Genomic DNA, 19,432 nt, shown 5'->3' on the forward strand with positions numbered 1-19,432 from the left:
CTTGCTCTTTATCACCCAACTCCCTCCTCAGAACTTCACCATCCAGTGTGTTACAGATGAATGTGTCAGTAGCTGGGGCAGCCCATGGCACAGTGTGGAAGGCTGGAAATGAGTTATATGAGACGAAGTACTCTCAGTCAGAGCATGACAGAGGCACGAAAGTGAATTAAAAACTGCTCACATGGTGTCTGCTTTCTTAAAGTAGTAGTTTTAGAAGTTAGTATGCCACTTATGCACTGTCTACCGATGCTGTATCAGTTAAATCAATGAAAACAGGATTAGAGTGTGAACTTGTTACACTTTCACAAGAAAAGTCTCCTAAATCATCAACATTTACCCATTAAAGACATGTAATATTCTCTGCACAGTATAAAAGGTTAGTGAATAATGTTCAATTTTTGAACAAGAAATTCCTCAACACAATATCCTACTTTAGGCTATAAACCTAGATATCTCACACCTGATGTACTACTAGCAGCAGGCCATCCTCACACAGTAATAGATCACAGTTGCTCTACTGTACATCAGGAGATAAATGTGATGGGGGAATTTAAAGTTCTGCCGTAGCATTGTGCTGAAACACAGTTGTCTTACTTCAGAGCAGCTTTTGTGGAAGCTTACTAAAGTTTATTTTGTGAGACATTTTGTCCCTCCACACCTAAAGATAACTCTTAAAAGCCACATAACTGGAATCTGAGAATGAGCGGCGCTTTCTAGACTTCGCATTGAAGTCTAGACACGGTAAAATTATTAATCCTTCCACTTGATCAGTTATCCCTAAGTCCAATGCTCACAGGGCCCACAGTGAGAACTGTATGGCAAAACTATGATACAATCAAAAATGTCTGTGAAGCAGCTAATCAGAATACAATAAATAACACTGAGTTGCATTTCTGTATACACTTTAGAAAGAAACACACAGAAACTACTCCACCTTGCAGTGATGTGCAGCTAACTTATTGCTATCTAAAGGTGCCGTTCAGGTCCAGTGGGACTGCAGCATTAAGTTTAGCCTTTCCACTATGTGTTTGTGAATCTACAGTCTGACCTTTGACATCACATTATTTGTGATGTTCTACCTCCATCTCATTTCATATGGAACAAAATTAAATGAATATTTGGGGGGATGACTCAATTCAAACCAAGCCAGAGTGTTCACACAGTGGAGTAATAGAGAATCTGAGACAATTAGGCTAGGTCATGGACCATGGTTTGGCTCCTGTAACTGCTGGCCAGATGTCACATCATTTGCTGTAGTTCAGTTGTACATGTGGGTCATTTTAAGATGGAGCGCTGTGATAAATGATATCATATATAGGTCACTTTAAAAGCCCCAATGGTTAGTCACCACGGACAGGTTTTTACACAGGCTGCAGTATATTTACATAGATTTCAGTGTGAAGGTATGGAGCATATAGGAAAGTGAGATAATCTGCTCTCAGCCTCCTCCTTCTGCACAGCCAAAACACCACATGGGATTTTAAGGGGAGCATGCGGAGAAGCAGAGCTCTGCAGCAGTCCAGCAATGTGGGAAATTCAGTGACAGAATAGACTGCGGTTACGCTTTTCACCACTCAAGTCTTTCTCCATCTGGCTATTCTGTGTGGATAATGAAAACTGCAGCTCCCTGCAGCCTTTATCTGAGCAATTATGTGGAAGCAAAATCACCAGCAGCCAATATGATTAGAGGCTGAATGAGGAAAAAAGTTTGTAAACAAAATTAATTTTCCAAGTGTCTTGTGTACTGACTAAAAAGCTCTCGGTGGTAATTAAATTTCAATAAGGTGGCGTCACTGGCATTTTGTAGGTTATTTCAGGTCAGAGTTGGAGTGGGAACCCTGGTTTTATCCTCTTAATGTCATCAAACACCTCAGCCAGGAAATGAAAGTGGAGTGAAATAAAAGGATTTTACAGATTATACAAGAAAGGAAGAAAGATGTGGTTTTTCCTCCAGCACTGCATCCAGGGTGGAAATGAAATGTAGCAGAGCTGTAATTCAGAGGATCCTGTAATCAGAGGATCAGTCCCCGTAATTGCTAATGCATCCTTCAACAATTATGTATCTTTTAGAAATGCTCTTTTGCAAACTACTGAACCCCTATGTGCTCAGTAATTACAAGCTCAATGGAATGATAATGTCAGCTATGCAGGTACGCTGCATAAAATGTAACAGCAGTCAGTGGAGAATGATAGAAGGAGTCACTGGATGAAGGTCATTAACCTGATTCCAACCTCAGATACGGTGCGCCAGCCACTTTCAGAAAAGGACAAACTGCAAAATGGGAGAAATAGCATCCTGAAGCTGCCAGAGCCCAATGTACCCAAGTGTCATTCTTAACAGCTTGTTAGAGAGCACAGGGAACCAGCCTGACAACACGAGACAACCAGCAGAATACGGTGTCACCAGTTAGGGAGGAGCAGCGGAGAGGAAAGAAAGGAAAAGAGGGAAAGAAAATATAGACAAAACAAGAACGACAGACACAATGAGCATGCCAAGGAAAAAGGTCATTGTGTTGATTGGCGTCATAGATGCCTGGCACGCGGGGCATTTGTTCCTTGTGGTTCTATTTTTAGAAGCCTTCTTTTCAAAGCACACCCCCACTCTATATAATCCACGTGAATCGATCTTCAGTGGAAAAGTGGGGGAAGCAGAGAGGATGACTTTGGCTGCAGTTGCTCTTTTTGAATGTGTTTGTGCCTGATAAGCCAGGAAGCAGAGGGATGTGGAGTGTAGGAAGTGCTTCACAGAAGGTTACCAAAGAGCTCCAGACATTAAATGGTTGACATTTGTCAGTTTGAGGCAACAGCCTTCACTATGACCACAGAAAGGTTCACTTTGTGCCTTATTTGCATGGTAGGAAACTGTCTGTAAAACGCTCTACAGTTTAGAAAAGTTTAAGGTTGCACTTGCATTGCAGATGGAGCACTTGTCCTTGGGTTGAAAGACACCTCCCCTTAATGCACTAGTGTCATTTATCACATAAGAGAGCTTTATTGTTCTATACACCAGAGAGGCCACATGCTGTTGAAGAGAAATCAGATTAACGCTGAGTATCTGTAATGTTTTAAGTGCAGATTGCTGCCCGTCAAAGACTAAACCACTGCAGCGCTTTGTGTCTGAAATTCAAACACAAACTGAGAGTAAACATGATGAAGATACACAAATATGGTCACTAACACCAGAAAGTCTACCTAGTTTTTACAAGGACATTTCTGACTGTTATGAATTGCTCTGACCTTGGAGACCACTGCTTTTCTCTGATAAAGACGTCTCAACAGCCTGCAACAAACCATCTCCTATTACATTCAAGCACGTGTTTTGTCTGCTGCCATGTGTGTGCGTCTCAGTATTTTCCTATTGAAATGATTTCAGTGTAGCTGTGACCTTAGGGCCACATTCTCCACTCTCTTGAGCGCATTTCGTTGGAAGAAAGGCAGCCAAACAACAGACCAATAAAGTTAGCCATTTCACTGCACTCCCACCAATTAGGAAACCAACGAATGGCCTGCTTCCCAAACAAGCCTCTGGCTGCTCTCATCCTGGGAGCACTTCCCATTAAGTTAGCCACACAACACCAACCAAGAAATGAAAATGAACAGAAGACTCCTCTCACAACTCCTGTATTTGTCTTGTGTGTTGTTCTCAGCCTCACTGCTGTCTAACAGCTGTCTCTTTCTTTAATTTTTCTGTCTGGAGAAGATAACCTTGAAATGAATGTTATGCATGTGTACTACCAGTCAAAAGTTTGGACACACCTTCTCATTTAATGCTTTTTCTTTATTTTCTTGACTATTTACGTCATATTTTTTCACTGAAAGCATCAAAACTATGAATGAACACATATGGAATTAAATAGTAAACAGAAAAGTGTGAAATAAGCAAAAACATGTTTTATATTTTAGATTCTTCAGAATAGCCACCCTTTGCTTTTATTACTGCTTTGCACACTCTTGGCATTCTCTGGATCAGCTTCATGAGATAATCACCTTCAGTCTTGAAGAAGTTCCCAGAGATGCTGAGCACTTGTTGGCCATTTTGCCGTCACTCTGCGGTCCATCTCATCCCAAACCATCTCCATTGGGTTTAGGTCAGGTGACTGGTCATCTGACGCAGCGCTCCATCACACTCCTTCTTGGTCAAGTAGCCCTTACACAGCCTGGAGGTGTGTTTGGGATCATTGTCCTGTTGAAAAATAAATGATGGTCCAACTAAAAATGAAAACCAGATGGGATGGCATGTCGCTGCAGGATGCTGTGGTAGCCATGCTGGTTCAGTGTGCCTTCAAATTGGAATAAATCTCCAGCAGTGTCACCAGCAAAGCACCCCCACACCATCATACCTCCTCCTCCATGCTTCACGGTGGGAACTATGCATGTAGAGAACATCCATTCACCTTTTCTGTGTCGCACAAAGACACGGCAGGAGGAACCAAAGATCTCAAATTGGACTCATCAGACCAAAGCACAGATTTCCACTGGTCTAATGTCCATTCCTTGTGTTTCTTGGTCCAAACAAATCTCTTCTGCTTGTTGTTTTTCCTTAGCAGTGGTTTCTTAGCAGCTATTTGACCATAAAGGCCTGATTGGTCAGTCTCCTCTGAACAGTTGATGCAGAGATGTGTCTGCTAACAGAACTCTGTGTGGCATTTATCTGGGCTCTGATCTGAGCTGCTGTTCACTTGTAACTTCTGAGGCTGGTGCCTTGGATGAACTTATCCTCAGCTGCAGACATGACTCTTGGTCTTCCTTTCCTGGGTGGACTTCATGAGAGGACCATCCCAGGAAGTTGTTGCAATTTTGCAAACTGAATGACCTTCAGTTCTTAAAGTAATGATGGACTGTTGTTTCTCTTTATTTAGCTGATAGGTTCTTGCCATAGTATGGCTTCTAACTGTTGTCAAATAGGGCTGTCAACTGTGTACCAACCTGACTTTTGCACAACACAACTGCTGGTCCCAACCCCATTAAGAAGGCAAGAAATTCCACAAATTGACATTGGCAAGGCACACCTGTGAAGTGAAAACCATTTCAGGTGACTACCTCATGAAGCTCATTGAGAGAATACCAAGAATGTGTAAAGCAGTCATCAAAGCAAAAGGTGGCTACTTTGACGGATCTAAAACATATTGAGTCTTTTCACAATTGTTTGCTACACAATTCCATAAATCTTGCTTCATAGTTTTGATGTCTTCAGTATCTATCTACAATGCAAAAAGTAGCAAAAATAAAGAAAAAAAAACATTGAATGAGAAAGTGTGTTCAAACGTTTGACTGGGATTGTACATGTTTATATTCAAAAGACAAAAAGTGAAGCATAGGATTGTGCAACTGAGACACTGCTGTTACAATGGCACCAACGGACCAAGACACGAACAGTACAGCACTATGGCAACATCGGTGGAAGTGCAGATTTGAGCAAAGCCATCTACCGCAGAAAGACTTTCAAAAATGAACAAAGCAACTATTAGCTCACATAAGCAGCACTTTAAGATTTGAAAAAGTCTTATTAGAATATAAGCATTATAGTGTTTGACACTCACCCAGAGAATACATCTAATATGCATGGGTAATAGAATAAAAACTACCACAATGTGAGAACATTTTACAAAGAGTTCCTCAAGTCCCTCAAATTACGGAAATTCTCAGCAATGTGCTTAATTCACCCATGAAATGTCCTCTAGCATGTAAAAATTACCATATGTACATGTTAACAATGTGAAAAACCTGATTTCCATTGGAAGGAGTCTTAAACAAAACCACAGAGACCAGAAGAAAAAAAGGTAGGAAACTTCAAAAAACTAAAATCTTTGAGACAAACTCTTAGAGAGGAGAGATGATTGTGCCCAAATTTGTGCAAATGAGCAGTGATGAAGAGTTGTCATAGAAAAATGAAGAAAATGCAGACGTGTTCAGTTCCTTGTTGAGATGTGTACCCACATTCCTGCAGAGCATTTGTATGTACTTAAATATTTATCATTGGTTTTACATTTGTGTTTTTCCTGAAGCATTCACACCACAAATAACAACTCCAACACTCATCAGCAGGCATGCTGGCAACAAGATGCAGCGACTCAGCAACTCGGCCTCACAGCCGCAAAGTTCCTGATGGTTCAATTTGAATGCAGGAGTGAATTCCTCTGTATGATGAGACACACATCCACGTCTAATTCAGCAAAAAAACAAAACAACAACAACAACAAAAAAAAAAAAACAGGCAGTTCAGGTGCAGTGATTGAGGCAGCAGCAGCACCACAGCTTTATTGTGTCATTAATGAATACAGTTGGCTGTGCACAGGTTGGGATCAGGTCTCTGGCATGGACTGAGACGACGGAGTCACGCTTGGATCAGTTTTTAAATGGAACTCATCTGACTGAGAAATGAAAGAATGTGTTCCCCTGCTTCAGTACTGGGGCCAGCAGACTTGCAGGTCAAAGCTCCGCAGAGTTGTATTGAATGTATTTTGGTTTAAAAATGAAGTGCAATTATTCTTGTGGTGTGTCATTACCATGTTGTGAAAATTACACCAGACTAGTCTACAAATTATGAGCTCAAAGAATGCTTACAATTTCTAACCGTTGTGCTGATTATTTCTTTACTATCTCATTTGAACCTGAGCGTTGATCAGCTTCAGGTACATATGAAGGTATATGAGACTGTACCTACATGGCACACACACACTGCTGCTGAGCAAATAACCCTGTAGCCGGCTCAGTCTGGCAGACAGGGTGTGGGAGACGGATGACGATGAATCATTGATGCTCGGCACACAAACAAAAACACACCAGATGCATGCACACACCGACATGCATTCACACACTTTTATACATTTATCTCCTTTTCTCTTACTCATCCTTCCTTTCCAATTTACAGCGTGGCGTTTTTCACTGTGCTACCACTGATTTTGTGGTGACAGAGACAGATGGAGGGATTGAGAGGGAAAAGAGAGAGATCTCCATGGGCCTTTTTACTTTGAACCGAGATAACATTAACGGCTGCCGCTGACCTTCATCGCTGTTTTTGTTTTCATCCGGGCCACATCTCTGCCTTTGTCTTCCATCAGAACATCACACTGAGCTGATATTAGTGAGGACACAGTGTTAAAAAGTTTAATTCCAAGCTACAAATGATTAAAAATGATTGGATACTGAGGAGAAATGTGGCAAATTTTACAGATTTTGGAAACCATTAAGTCCATTCAACAGTGCGGTCATGCTCGATGGCATCAGTCTAGAGATCATAAGAGAGGGACTGTATATTGGAAAAGGTTGATGGTGTGAAGTAGGAGAGAGGATAACAGATTACATGTGGAGATGGATGCCATATAGACGAAATACAGCCCCATCCATCAACCGACGGCCCCTGTGACAGTAAACTCTACCCTGTATGACTTACCGATCACAGTGGCACTCTTGGAAGAGGCTACTGCAGAGCGAGTGGACCGAATTTAGCTTTGAAGCTTTTTCCACTGTGAGGTTGGAATGTGATCTTTTAATCTACGGTATACTTTATCTAGCCTTTTTTATTTTAATTACCCGTGTAAGCCTCATTAGGATAAAGCATCCCACAACATCAGCGGAGGAGCCTGAAGCAAAAACATCCCAGGGCAAAAAAAGAAAAAACAACAAAAAAAAAGCACACAACCACAAACACAATTCCAGACAGAAACGCAGCATAATAAGGACAACTGAGAACAAACGTCACATGCAGATACATGTTAAGGGGAATGCGGGAGATTGAGCTCATTTGGATGACCAGTGTGTAACAAGCTGCTGTTTAAGCCTCTGCACTGCTGCTCTGCTTATTCCAGCTCCACTTTGATCATTCACAAGAACCTTTGCCCTCTCTCTTTCATGTCAGTGTGTACATGCGGGCGTACATCGTACTCCAGGCCGGGGCAGACCGCTGCATTATTCATACTAATGCCGTCACATCGAGTAATTGAAGTCATGAAGAGGCGGAGGGCGGGAGGTGGGGGACACCTTCTCTCTCACTCCCTCTCACTACCAATTGTTTGGATCATTATCAGTGACCTCTGAGTGCAATCAGTGCAGACATCAAGGTGATACTCACAATCTGAGGGCAAAGTCAATACTGCCAGAGACTGAGGAGGTCAGTGTATGGATGAATATGCAGCCACACTGCAGGCTGCTAGTAGTCGTTGCCATTTTCATTTTTCTCTCTGATAAAGTAATGCACTTCTGACATTCTGACGTAGGAATCCATTACCTGAATGTTAGCTATACACCAGTATGACACAAAATTCTTGTGCAGCATTTTGGGAATTGATACCAAACGGTACTCATTTGTGAAGATGAAAAGTAATGATGCTGTTCCCGGTGGGCAAGTGGTTCGGACTTATCACGTAGCTGCAGTTTTCTGGTCCGACTCCTGCCTCTTTGCATCCCATCTCCTTCCTTTTCCTTCCTTCACTTCCTACCTGCATCCCTAATGTCTTAATTAAATAAAGGCAAAATGCCAAAAAAAATGTGCTCAAAAATAGAAAAACTATATCAAAGACAACAGATGGCACACGCCATATCACACGTTGCATCACTTATGAGATTGGAAAAACTTAATTTGCTGCTACAGCCCAAAGTATCACGAAGACAGAAATGCTTATGTGTTTCTCCCTAAGCTGCTGATGAAATTCCTCATCAGTTTTACAAATGACTGTGTTACTGCTGCATATTTTGTCATGTCTGACAGCGTACAATTAAGTTATGACAGGATGTTTCAATCTATTTGAATCCTGATTGCCCATATACTGCATGCAGAGCATTTTATTAGATAATCTGAATTTGAAAATAAAAACTAAAAAGCTCTTTAGTGCATAAGAGATGATAATAAAGTGATACATTTCTATGCATTATGAATCCATTTGTTTATTATCTCTCTTTTGTGATATTCAGCCGTGCACAGGCTTTATGTTAATGTAATGGCATTTAATGTAAATGTATGCAGCTGTGTGGGAAATGTCACAGAAATGCTACGCGGTCAGACAAAGTAAGATTTCATTACATTTACTTCTGTAATGTTATTTTTTTATACATTTTTAATAGTGCATTAGTGTACATGAATAAAAACAATGATGTATCAATAAATAATTCTCATCGGAAGAATATCTTAATGCACATTTTTAACTGTGATATATGAAAAATAGAGCAGTGTGTGTCTGTTCTTACTGCATATGAGGAACTAAAGCCACAAAACAGAATATTCAGATTACTCGCTGGAAAATGAATGTATTCTGCTTGATTCATATTTATTCATGTTGCGTTTCATACTGGATGAAAACATCAAGTGAATGTGTAAAACATAAATATAAATGCTGCAAAGCGGATGGGAAGGAAGGGTATATTAAGTGACAGCACGCAGGGTTGGAGTAAACGTTTTCTGTACTAACCCGGAGCCACTTAAGGGTTGAGCTACACTTGGCTTGTGCAGACAAACGATCTCCTCCGTACCAACACAACTACAGCAATGGTAGGATGTAGGGAAGCGCTTTGATGTGTGTGAATGCGTTGTGGCATGTGGAGATGGAAAGGAAAGGGATTAGCTAACCGAAAAACGTGTTGCTTACATCCTTTTCTTGTTTGCGCCCATGTATCTTTGTTTCAGTCTGTCTTTGTATACTCAGATTCCTGCGTCTGTCGATGTTTGAATACACTTCGTAGCTGCTGCCTCGTCCTCTATGTTGTGTTCTATCCCCTGATAGGAGGGAGATGTGTGTGCCAGCCTGTCTGCTTATAGACAGCAGAGATTTGTGTTCATCTGCCCGCAGGTATTTAAGGGAATGGTATCGGGTGGGAACCATTACGCCAATGCTTGTCTTCTGCAGGTCGACAGGTAATTTTAATCATCAATGCATCAACAGGAGACTCCGACAGAGAGAGAGAGATAGGAGGGAGGCTGGTTGAGAGGTTATAAAACTCACTCACGCTGACTGGAGGGGGGGTTAAAAAAAACGGTGTTTGCTGAAACCAATTTTCCCAAGATGTGTACGTTTCAGAAAGTGTTGAAGTAAACAGAAACAGAGTGTGGAGATGTGAACCCTGCAGGCCGTTTGGTGGCGTGAAAAATGATCTCAGCTGAGGACGAGTGAAGAAGACTTAATGCCTCAGAGAGGAGGAGAGGACAGATACGGAATGAGGGGGGGGGGGGGGGGGGGGGGGAGTGGCAGAAATGCAGAGAAACCTTCATTCAAAATGCATGAATCCACAAGTCAGGCAGTCACTATGGAACCTGCAGGGCTTCCACTGTTTGCCTCTGCAGGTGAGAGCTTTTGACACAAAGGGCATGAGCACTAAAACACAAATTAATAAGTTATTTAGTATGTCTCACACAAACAAGTGCCACAATCACATGATACTACAGTAAAACACACTACAAATGTTGTTGCAGTAGGGAAACATACACCCATCTTCAAGTTTAGGTGTGTTTTACATGGTAAGTCACATCCACAGGACCTATTTTCTCAGCAGATTGTTGCATTATGATGCAATGATCACATATTTGACACTTCACTTGTCTGTGGTTTGGGTAACATTACGGCGCAATGGAAGAACACAGTCCTCTGTACCAAGATCAAAATACCCAACGAACTGACAAAGCCCACCACTAATCCATCTACAGTCTATTTTTGATTGACTAATCACTGACAAAATCTGCTTGTCTATTGATCAACGCTGCGATTAACAAATCATTTTAGTGGTAGCCGATATACTGCAAATGGTAAAAGCCTTTAACCATTTAGTCATCCATCAAACCACCCAGCCGGAGTCACTCGGTCAGATAGAGTATGGATTTAGTTCGACACACTCATTTGTGGTCTTCTCAGACAATCCAAGCGTCACATATTGTAACAATCGTGAACCAACGCAGACAAATTCTGAAGGAGGCTGGAGGATCTGGTGCACATGCCTCTGCTGCATGTTCTACACAAAACCACACGACCAGGCAGAGCTGCAGGAAGACATTTATGTTTGTGTATCTGTGTGCTTGTGTGCGAGCTCTCAAGCCAAACGTGCACACTCACTTTGTGTTTGTGTGCGTCAACTGGATCCGAGTGTGTCTCTTGCCGCTTTGATATCTTTCCCATTGGCAGCCGTTCATATCGTGGCTGCTTTGATCCAGACAGCGTCACCCGAGTTCCTCTGCTGCTGCTCTAAACAAATAGCCCAAAAGGCACAGAGACAGAGAGAGGGTGGGACAGAAGGATTCCTATTGTTTTCCAGCTGTGTTTGATTGCTCTGGATCGCTGGTGGTTTCACTTTCACAGGCAGGAGCTACCTGCTGCAAGGTGTTCGGTGGCATTTCTGTCAACAGCTTAATAATACAGAGCTCTCCATACTTATTTGTTAAGGTGGACACATTTTTAAAAAGAAGATTGATGTGGCAATACATAACTTTCTACGCGCTGCAGCAGAAGATCCACAGGAAGGATTCATGTGAGCCTATCTGGTGTCTGTTTATTAGAAAACTGATACATGACGTATGCTTGATTTAACAGCAGCATGGTGTGAAATTCATGTTCCTCCTGCTCAGTTTCCACTGTGTATAACACGAGAAACCACATTTCTCAATATGAGGAGCTTCCAATTATGGCAAATGCTTGACAAATGTATTATTTATGCATTTTCTTCTCCAAACATATGGTTTTAGGAAGGATTTATGACTGTATGGATTAATTAAAGTTAAATAATTAACTAGAAATCCCACCCTCTTAGCTAAATTGACGCAGAAAATCAGCGTCAAAGCAGTATTAGTAGCAAAAAAGGCAGGACTAATGCAAGAACTTTCCATACGTCACCCTCAGATCCTACCAGGGAGGCAGGAGGATGAGCATACATGAAGCTAGCCAGCAACATCCCACCATCTCCAGACCTGGGGGGGGGGGGGGGGGGGGGGGGGGTACAGATTTAATAACACCGGATGATTTTAAACAAATGAGATCAAACAGCACTCCTCGCTCAGGTGGGAAATCATGACTAAACAAGGTGAGCAGAATGCAGTCAGCTCTGCAGTACAGCATACACGAAGCCTCATTTAAAGCGCTGAAAAATGGGAGAGGAGGTGCAATGAGACAGAGGCCCGGAGCGATGCGCAGCCATTGATATGCAGCAGATGAGAGAGAGTGCAATAAGGATGTGTACATGCACACCATCAGAGGTCCCTCAGAACTCCAGCAGAACAGGGAGAGTGGGATACTGACATTAGCATATTTGGCTAATTGTTATTCATTTACACTGGCTCTGTTTCCCAGACCATTAAGTCCACATGTGAGACGTGTGGATTATAGTTCTCAGCATGCATGCACTTTAGAGACTACTTGACAGCCCTGTGAGGTCTTTTCAGAGAAAGTGCACACGATAATGTACTACAGTAACATAATGGGAAACTCTTTTTTAAGTCAAACTTGGTAATGAAATAAAATAAAACTCTACTGCAACCATGACTATACTGAAAAGTGCTTTTGCAAAGAGAACATCGAGACTTCTGGTGATGAGCTATCAATAATTTCACTGACACATTTAAAAATGTACTGCCTATATAAGTGAGTTTCAACTCATTTGTGCTGATTCATAAATTATTCGTAAACGTAATTCTTGAAGTCTAATCTGTTCATGCATCATCTATTTAATTTTTTATCACAATTGTGCGTCATTCATTTCATTTAAAACATGCCTCGATTTAATTTAAAGACATGCAGCCAAAACTGGTTCCAATAAGGACAATACCCTGGTCTGCCACACGAACGAGTATGAGTGCTGTGACCACCTCAGGCCAAGAGTGCCTATATAATGAGAGTGGCGACAACTTGGGATTTGAAGCCATTTTGTTTCCATTCACTCAATATGGGACGCGCAGCGGGAGGTGCGCATTCACGAAAACTATGGATTGTTTACTGATTTCAAGACATGTTTTGGACAAAATATGTTACTGGCTTGTATTGTCTGGATGTCCAAGGTTGGATTATGGCCGTTTTGTGGAATATTTTCATCTGTGACTAGTTTTGAGCCTTCAAAGGTGAGTTGTGCTGTTTACGTTATTTGCTGTTTGTTGGACAAATGTGTTTATATTACCCGCTGTGGTAATCACATCTGAAAGTGGTTTATACCGGCGGATTCATGAGAATCTAAGCTTTCCATGGGTGTATAATGTTTCCATCATCGAGCTTGCAGCTTCGGTCAATTTAGTAAAATACGTTTTCCCGTCCGCCTGTACGCTGCTGCAGCTGTAAGCATATGGCTAACAGCATCCTCATGCTAACGGCGGCTAACAGCCCAGAAACAGGTGAACAACACGGAGCCTGTTCGGGTCATATGAGGCTGATAAGTGACTGCAGGTTGGATGGAAAACAGAAAATAGGAAACAGAAAACTGTCAGCTGTTTGTTGAATTGGAAATCATGTGAATGAACAGGGAGGCTGTTGTCGAAGCTCAGATGGGCCGCTGAAGTTTAACGGGGTAACCCGTTAAACTTCAGCAGTATTTCATGCATCTCCATGCATGAAAATGGTCAAAGTCAAAATAACCACAACTGCCTAAAATCACATGAAACTTTTCTATCTGTCATTCACCCATACATCGTAACATGAAAGTACATACATGGGACTAACCTGGCACAAAAATCATGATGAAGTCGGTTTCCATCCCACTCTCCGGACTTTATTTTCCCACGGTTTCATTCTTTCACTACTCCTGGGAAATCTAAACATGTGTAATCCCTTCTCCGATCGATTTGTGCTCCCAAAGGCACAACAGCCCGTCATTTTTCAGGTATTTATGAAGCCAAAAAAGACCTAGAATTACTCTCTGCGTTGTAAACAACGTTAACAGGCATAACCGGCGTTCATGAATAGGAAACAAAATGGCTCCTATAGATCACGTGACCAAAATTTTTTGGACCTGTCATGTCGCCACTCTCATTATATAGGCACTCTACTCAGGCCCCATCATCACCCTCAACTTGCTGGCGAGTTAGAAGGAATGAGCAATAAAATATGTTTCAAATGAACTGTGATATATGACTCCATCAAGATGATTGTGATTATGAGTGTGCAGAGCTCAGCTGAGATATAATCCATGTCATGACACATCCAGATGAGCCACAGCTGGCAAATTCTCTGTATAGCATCGTTACACCAAGCAGGTGGATCCTAGTCGTCTCTGGTACCCTGAAATCATTTCACAGGGACTTGGTGAGATTAAATATTCTTTTACTCATTCAGCTAACGTATATATACCTGCTTTATTTACAATGAAAACGGAACTTCAAAGCAAATGCTGTTAAATGAAGTGATTTTGCACTTGAAACGCTCCTGAAAAGCCCTTTACCCAGAATAATCCAGTGTTAACAGTATATATAAAAATCCTGGAATGTTGCAAAAACTAATATTTCACTTTCATTAAAGGCTTTCTTGGGCTGACAGGCGAGGAATGTGCAATGAGTATGAAAATCCTGCAGTGCCAATATCTTTTTTCATGCTACAGAGAGTTCACTGTGGCAGGAGATCAGACAGGATGATCTGCCTGAGGGAGGGATGAGGGCACAGGAGAGTGAGAGAATAAGTGAGGGGTGAAGCTAGAGGAGGCGCAGAACTATTACTATTCATGCAACACCTATCTAGCACTTCACGCCAGTTTCTTGGAAAGATACAGAGAAAAAGAGGGGCAAAAAGCAATAAATGCTTAGTGAAAGACACCGAACTTGATTCTTAATCAGAAAGCAGAGATCCATTCTCCTGAGCTGCCAATCACAGCGCTCACGTCCTGCGCTGGCGGTCCGTCAGGATATGAGCCACGACTGGCTGCACTGTGGGGCGTCTCCCATGCTGGGGATGTTTCTGATAGATCACATCTGCAGAACCAGCCGTGGGAGAGCAGAGCTAATAGTTGGGGAGGGGAGGATTCAGAGGGCGAGGAGATTCAATATGCACATTAAAATTTCCATTTGAGAGTGTAAGTGTGCTGCAGTTACTGAGCTACTTTTCTTTGTAAATGTTAGCAGACGGATTAAAAGTCCTGACCTCAAATTCCACGTTTGAAACATTAATTGACGTAAATCCTTTATGAGAAGCGCCGCACTGGTCCTGGGTCAAACAATAGCTGCAAAACAGTCCCGCAAGTCGGTTTTAACCTTCTCGGAGGATAAAGTTTGCCGAGTTCACCACATCAGAGCCGAATTAAAACAGTCATTCTCCTCTCTCGTTGTGGGAGGAAACATAAACTATATTGATTTTTTTGGCTATTGTGAGAGGAGGACAAAACCATTTTGGCATGTTTGAAGCAGCAGGGTCTTAGTTTCAGGCCTTTGGTTGGGCGACTCTCAAAGCCGCAGCTGACCTACAGTTGAGGACCGCCGTTGCTAGGAAACACAAATTCACGTATGACTGACTGCAGCACATCTTACAGTCCTACAAATGTTGATTTATTATAGATATTAAATCAACATTAATTATCTTATTTAATATTCATACCAATCATTTTTGATGTTTTATTTGTAATTTGTTAGCTAACAAGCCTGACCAGCTGATTTCCATGCAGACAGCAGATGCTAGCAGTAGCAGCGGCTGCAAAGCTCAGACTTGTTATTGTACTTTATGGTAAAGCGAGAGATGCTGGTATCATCTTTCTCTCATGGGTCCAGATGAAGTGAAGGCCGATGACCACAATGTGAATACTTATGGCACCGTGCATTCATCTTGTGACCTTAAAGCCTTAGTCTGGATGTTACTTCCTGATTCAAATCCCAACAAGAACTGACGTAGTGATCAGAGGATATCAGTGTCTACCACCTCAGCTGGTAACTGAAGGGAAATCATGAACTATTTTTAATGTTCACCCACACAGACACTGAACCAAATTGCAGCAACGACACTGTCAGTCACAACCAAAAATTCACTCCCACCACTGATTCAGTTGGTGCTATACTGTCTTGTGCTTTGCCTCATTACAGTTTGACTTCAGGACAGTTTTAACAATTAAGACAAGCTCTCTGAGATAAGATGCTCCTAAAACTTTCTAACCTTTCTGGCACAGTTCGTTGAGACCTCCTATTTAAGATTTAGACTCACACAAAGGATAAAGCAGCATTACTGGGTGTTACAAGCTGCTTGTTGCAAGCGTTTCGGGGGTCTTGCCCAACTCTGTGGCAACGGTTTCTGTCTCCGATCCCAATAACCCACAATAAAAACAACAAGAGCTTTAGCTTCTGTTCTGATCCACTAGCCAACTTCCCGCGTAAACCGATTTAGGAATCATGAGATTTCCAATCACCTCTGTTGCTGCAGGCTTGGTGCGCGAGCGCTGTGAGCCACAAATTACCCCCCTTCACATGGAGCGCCCCGGCATGGCAGTCGGCATCCTCAAATCAAGAAATAACGGGAATTACCTACAGGTACACATCACAGAAACTGCAGATTGGGCTGCTTCAGTGTAGCTGGGTTCACAATTGGACCTGGAGTGGTGCTAAGATCAGAGGTGTGACTGATTCAGCCTCACCTACACACACACACACACACACACACACACACACACACACACACACACACACACACACACACACACGGAGGAGGCCTGTGATCTGGAGCCCAACCAGTGAAATCAGAGAGACGTTAATGACTCAGAGCAGTATCTGCAAAATAACGCACAGCAGTATTCACACGGCTGACAGGAATTAGCACGCCCACAAGAGGGGAACATCCAAGGTTCTTTTTGTGTACGTGTTTGCTCACATGTTTACCTGGAAAGCAGTGATTTATCACTTGCTACACAACCTCATCCCCCATCGAGAAAAATGCTTTCATGGAACACATGGGGGTCACACAATGGGGAGCACTTACAATTTCGACATCCACACACGCACACACAAACACAGCCTGGCATTCACAAATAGGCACACACACACACACAAAGAGAGAGAGAGATTGCTTCAAGGCGGAATAAACTCAGCAGTAATTAGTTTTAAAGGAAACTCTTGCACAAATTGCATTAGTAAAATTCAAGCACGGCTTCTGATTTAGGCTATAATTCAATTAATGAGAGCAAGATACTTAAATAGAACTCAGTGAAACCTGACTCAGTACCACCAGGACTCTTTCTGAACTTAAATCGCCACTCTGTTGTGTTGTGTGTGTCTGTTGTGCGGTGCGTGTGTGCATCTTGTAAGATTCTCCACACGCCCAAATGTGTATGAAGTGCAAATCACAATCAGGAGTTATGATCGGCTCCTGTGATCCAGCTGGATTGGACATGAGACAAGGCCGCAAAGGAGGCAGAGAAGAGGAGGAGATTGAAGGAGAGGGGATGATTAGTGGCTCTCCTTCCGGTGCCTGCAGCTCATAGAAACGAGGGGTTTGCAAGTTGATTCAGCTGCGCTCTTCGTTTTGATGAAAAGCTTCCTGCAAGTATGCGAATTCACCCAATTTAGGGGGCTGATTTTAATAAAATAACTCTTTATAAAACCTGGGCAAGTTTGCACGCAAGTAACTGTCCCTGCAGCCCAAAATCCATTTTCATTACCATTAATACTGTCTTGTGTGATTTAAAAGTTCCACGCTGTAAATTGATAGAGCTACACAGTGATGAATGGGAGAGGAGAGTTCCATTCTTCACCTACTGAGGCTTGCAGTTTGCTGTTTTGGCTCCTTAACGGGGAAAAAACCCCAAAACAAGAATAAGTCCTGTAATCCACCGGCACCCCAGCTGCTAAAACCTGATCTGACGAAAACAGAGCAAACAAGCATGAAGACACAAAGCAACACAGACATGTAAATGCCTTATTAAAACCCAGGCCTCTCTGGTGGTGTACACGTATTTCATCTCAAGCCTGGTGCTGTAGGGCACACCCTCCCTGTCTAAGACTAGTCTTGCTCACCCACACTGATAAAAATACCCCCGCAAGGCGGACAGAAAAAGATCACACTGTGACTCGCTTCCTCTGCTAGCCGCAGGTGCTTGTCTGGCAGCAGCGAGAGAGTTCACTGAATTTATAGCACCGGTGTCTTCGTAAACACACTGGTATTGTTATGGGATCATTTGGAGATGAATATTCATGTGCACAAAGTAAACACAGACACAAAAAAACTGCATGGTTGCGTTTACCGTTTGAATGGAGGTCTTAATGTGGAGCCAGGAGATTGGGATGCAAGCAGACAGACAGGTGAAAGGGTCATAGAAACTGTGCAGTCCAAAGAAAACGCCATTAGGTTCTTTCTGCCTCGATATTGTGTATTAGCAAGCAAAGGACATAGAAGCTGTAAAAAAACAAAACAAAGAATATACAGTTGGACAGATCAAACTGTTTGAGCATGCCATGAAGGGCTCTGGTTTTGTCAGCCTGTTTAAGAAAATCAATGGAAGAGTCACAGGATTGATTTTTCTTACAAGCTGAAATGATTTCAATATTAAACTTTGTGGACAGGAACGACTAAGCAGCGTGTAGCCAGAAGGAGATTTAGACAAGCAATACGTAATCTTTAAAGAGATGAATAAAGACGGGGCTAAAAAGGATGCAATATCTCATACATATGTAATGCTGCGAAAAATAAACATTCCACAGCTGCTGATTCAAACTTTGGTAAATTTAATTAAACAGATCTTTTTGCTGTGAAATATGGAGCATTTACATAACCAGACCAAACCCGGTGCATCTCTGTGGGTGATGCTCTGAACACTAAATGTATTATATTTTACTGAAAACAATGCTATGTGATTGACAGTCTCCATCAATTGCAATATTTGCTAAAACCTGAGGTGTTAACTGTCCGTATGCTTCTCTGCATCGATGAAAACAAACAGACAGACCCTCTGTTTTCACAATCAGTCTCTGGGACTGAACTGTGGCTGCTGCTGACAGTAAATAGATGTGACATGCATGCGATATCTGCAAATGTGAGTGTGTGTATCTATGAAGCTGCATGTTAAACACACCACTGCCTAGTGTGTAGCGTACATGTTGCTTGGACCTTATAGGATCCATCACAAAGACGTGATTTAAAAGTCAGCTACACGGTTACAGCACCAGAGCTCACTTTGGCTCATGAAAACTACGACAGACTGTTAGTGTCACTCTACAGCTGCAACAGTGTGTACGTGTGTGGGTCTGTGTTTGTATTTGCATGTGTACGCACAGATTGTTTACAGCCGTTCCTGCACTGATCCACACTATAATGATGTGCTCTCACGCATGTAGCATTAAGCTGACCTGATCATGTGATTTTAAAAAAGAAATTGAATGGCAAAAAAAAAAATGCAATTAAAATCAATTTAAGTAACCACTGAGGCTTGTGTGTGACTTCAGTGTGCGTAATCCCCTCCTGTTGTGTTTGTGTACATGCACTGTAAAGTATAGGTCTGCAGCAGATGCCATAATCTCCTCCTGGTCATACTTTAGATTATGAAAGTGGTAAAAGCAATTTGTCACTTTAGT

General features: G+C 42.2%; 1 protein-coding gene across 6 annotated transcripts in view; it reads right to left on the bottom strand.

The window, feature by feature from the left end:
- The window catches only part of myripb (myosin VIIA and Rab interacting protein b), a 136,969-nt gene that overhangs the window by 45,704 nt on the left and 71,833 nt on the right, over window positions 1–19,432 (bottom strand). The window contains exon 1 of one of the 6 annotated variants that reach the window (XM_051940340.1): window positions 11,037–11,159. The exons of the other annotated variants lie outside the window; for them this stretch is intronic. Coding sequence (XP_051796300.1) covers window positions 11,037–11,113 — 77 coding nt within the window. The 5' untranslated portion in view covers window positions 11,114–11,159. Of the gene's footprint in view, window positions 1–11,036; window positions 11,160–19,432 lie in introns of those variants that run through there. 6 annotated transcript variants of the gene reach the window in all.

This window comes from Acanthochromis polyacanthus, chromosome 20 (assembly GCF_021347895.1).
Source record: "Acanthochromis polyacanthus isolate Apoly-LR-REF ecotype Palm Island chromosome 20, KAUST_Apoly_ChrSc, whole genome shotgun sequence".
In the NCBI taxonomy this organism is placed as follows: Eukaryota; Metazoa; Chordata; class Actinopteri; family Pomacentridae; genus Acanthochromis; species Acanthochromis polyacanthus.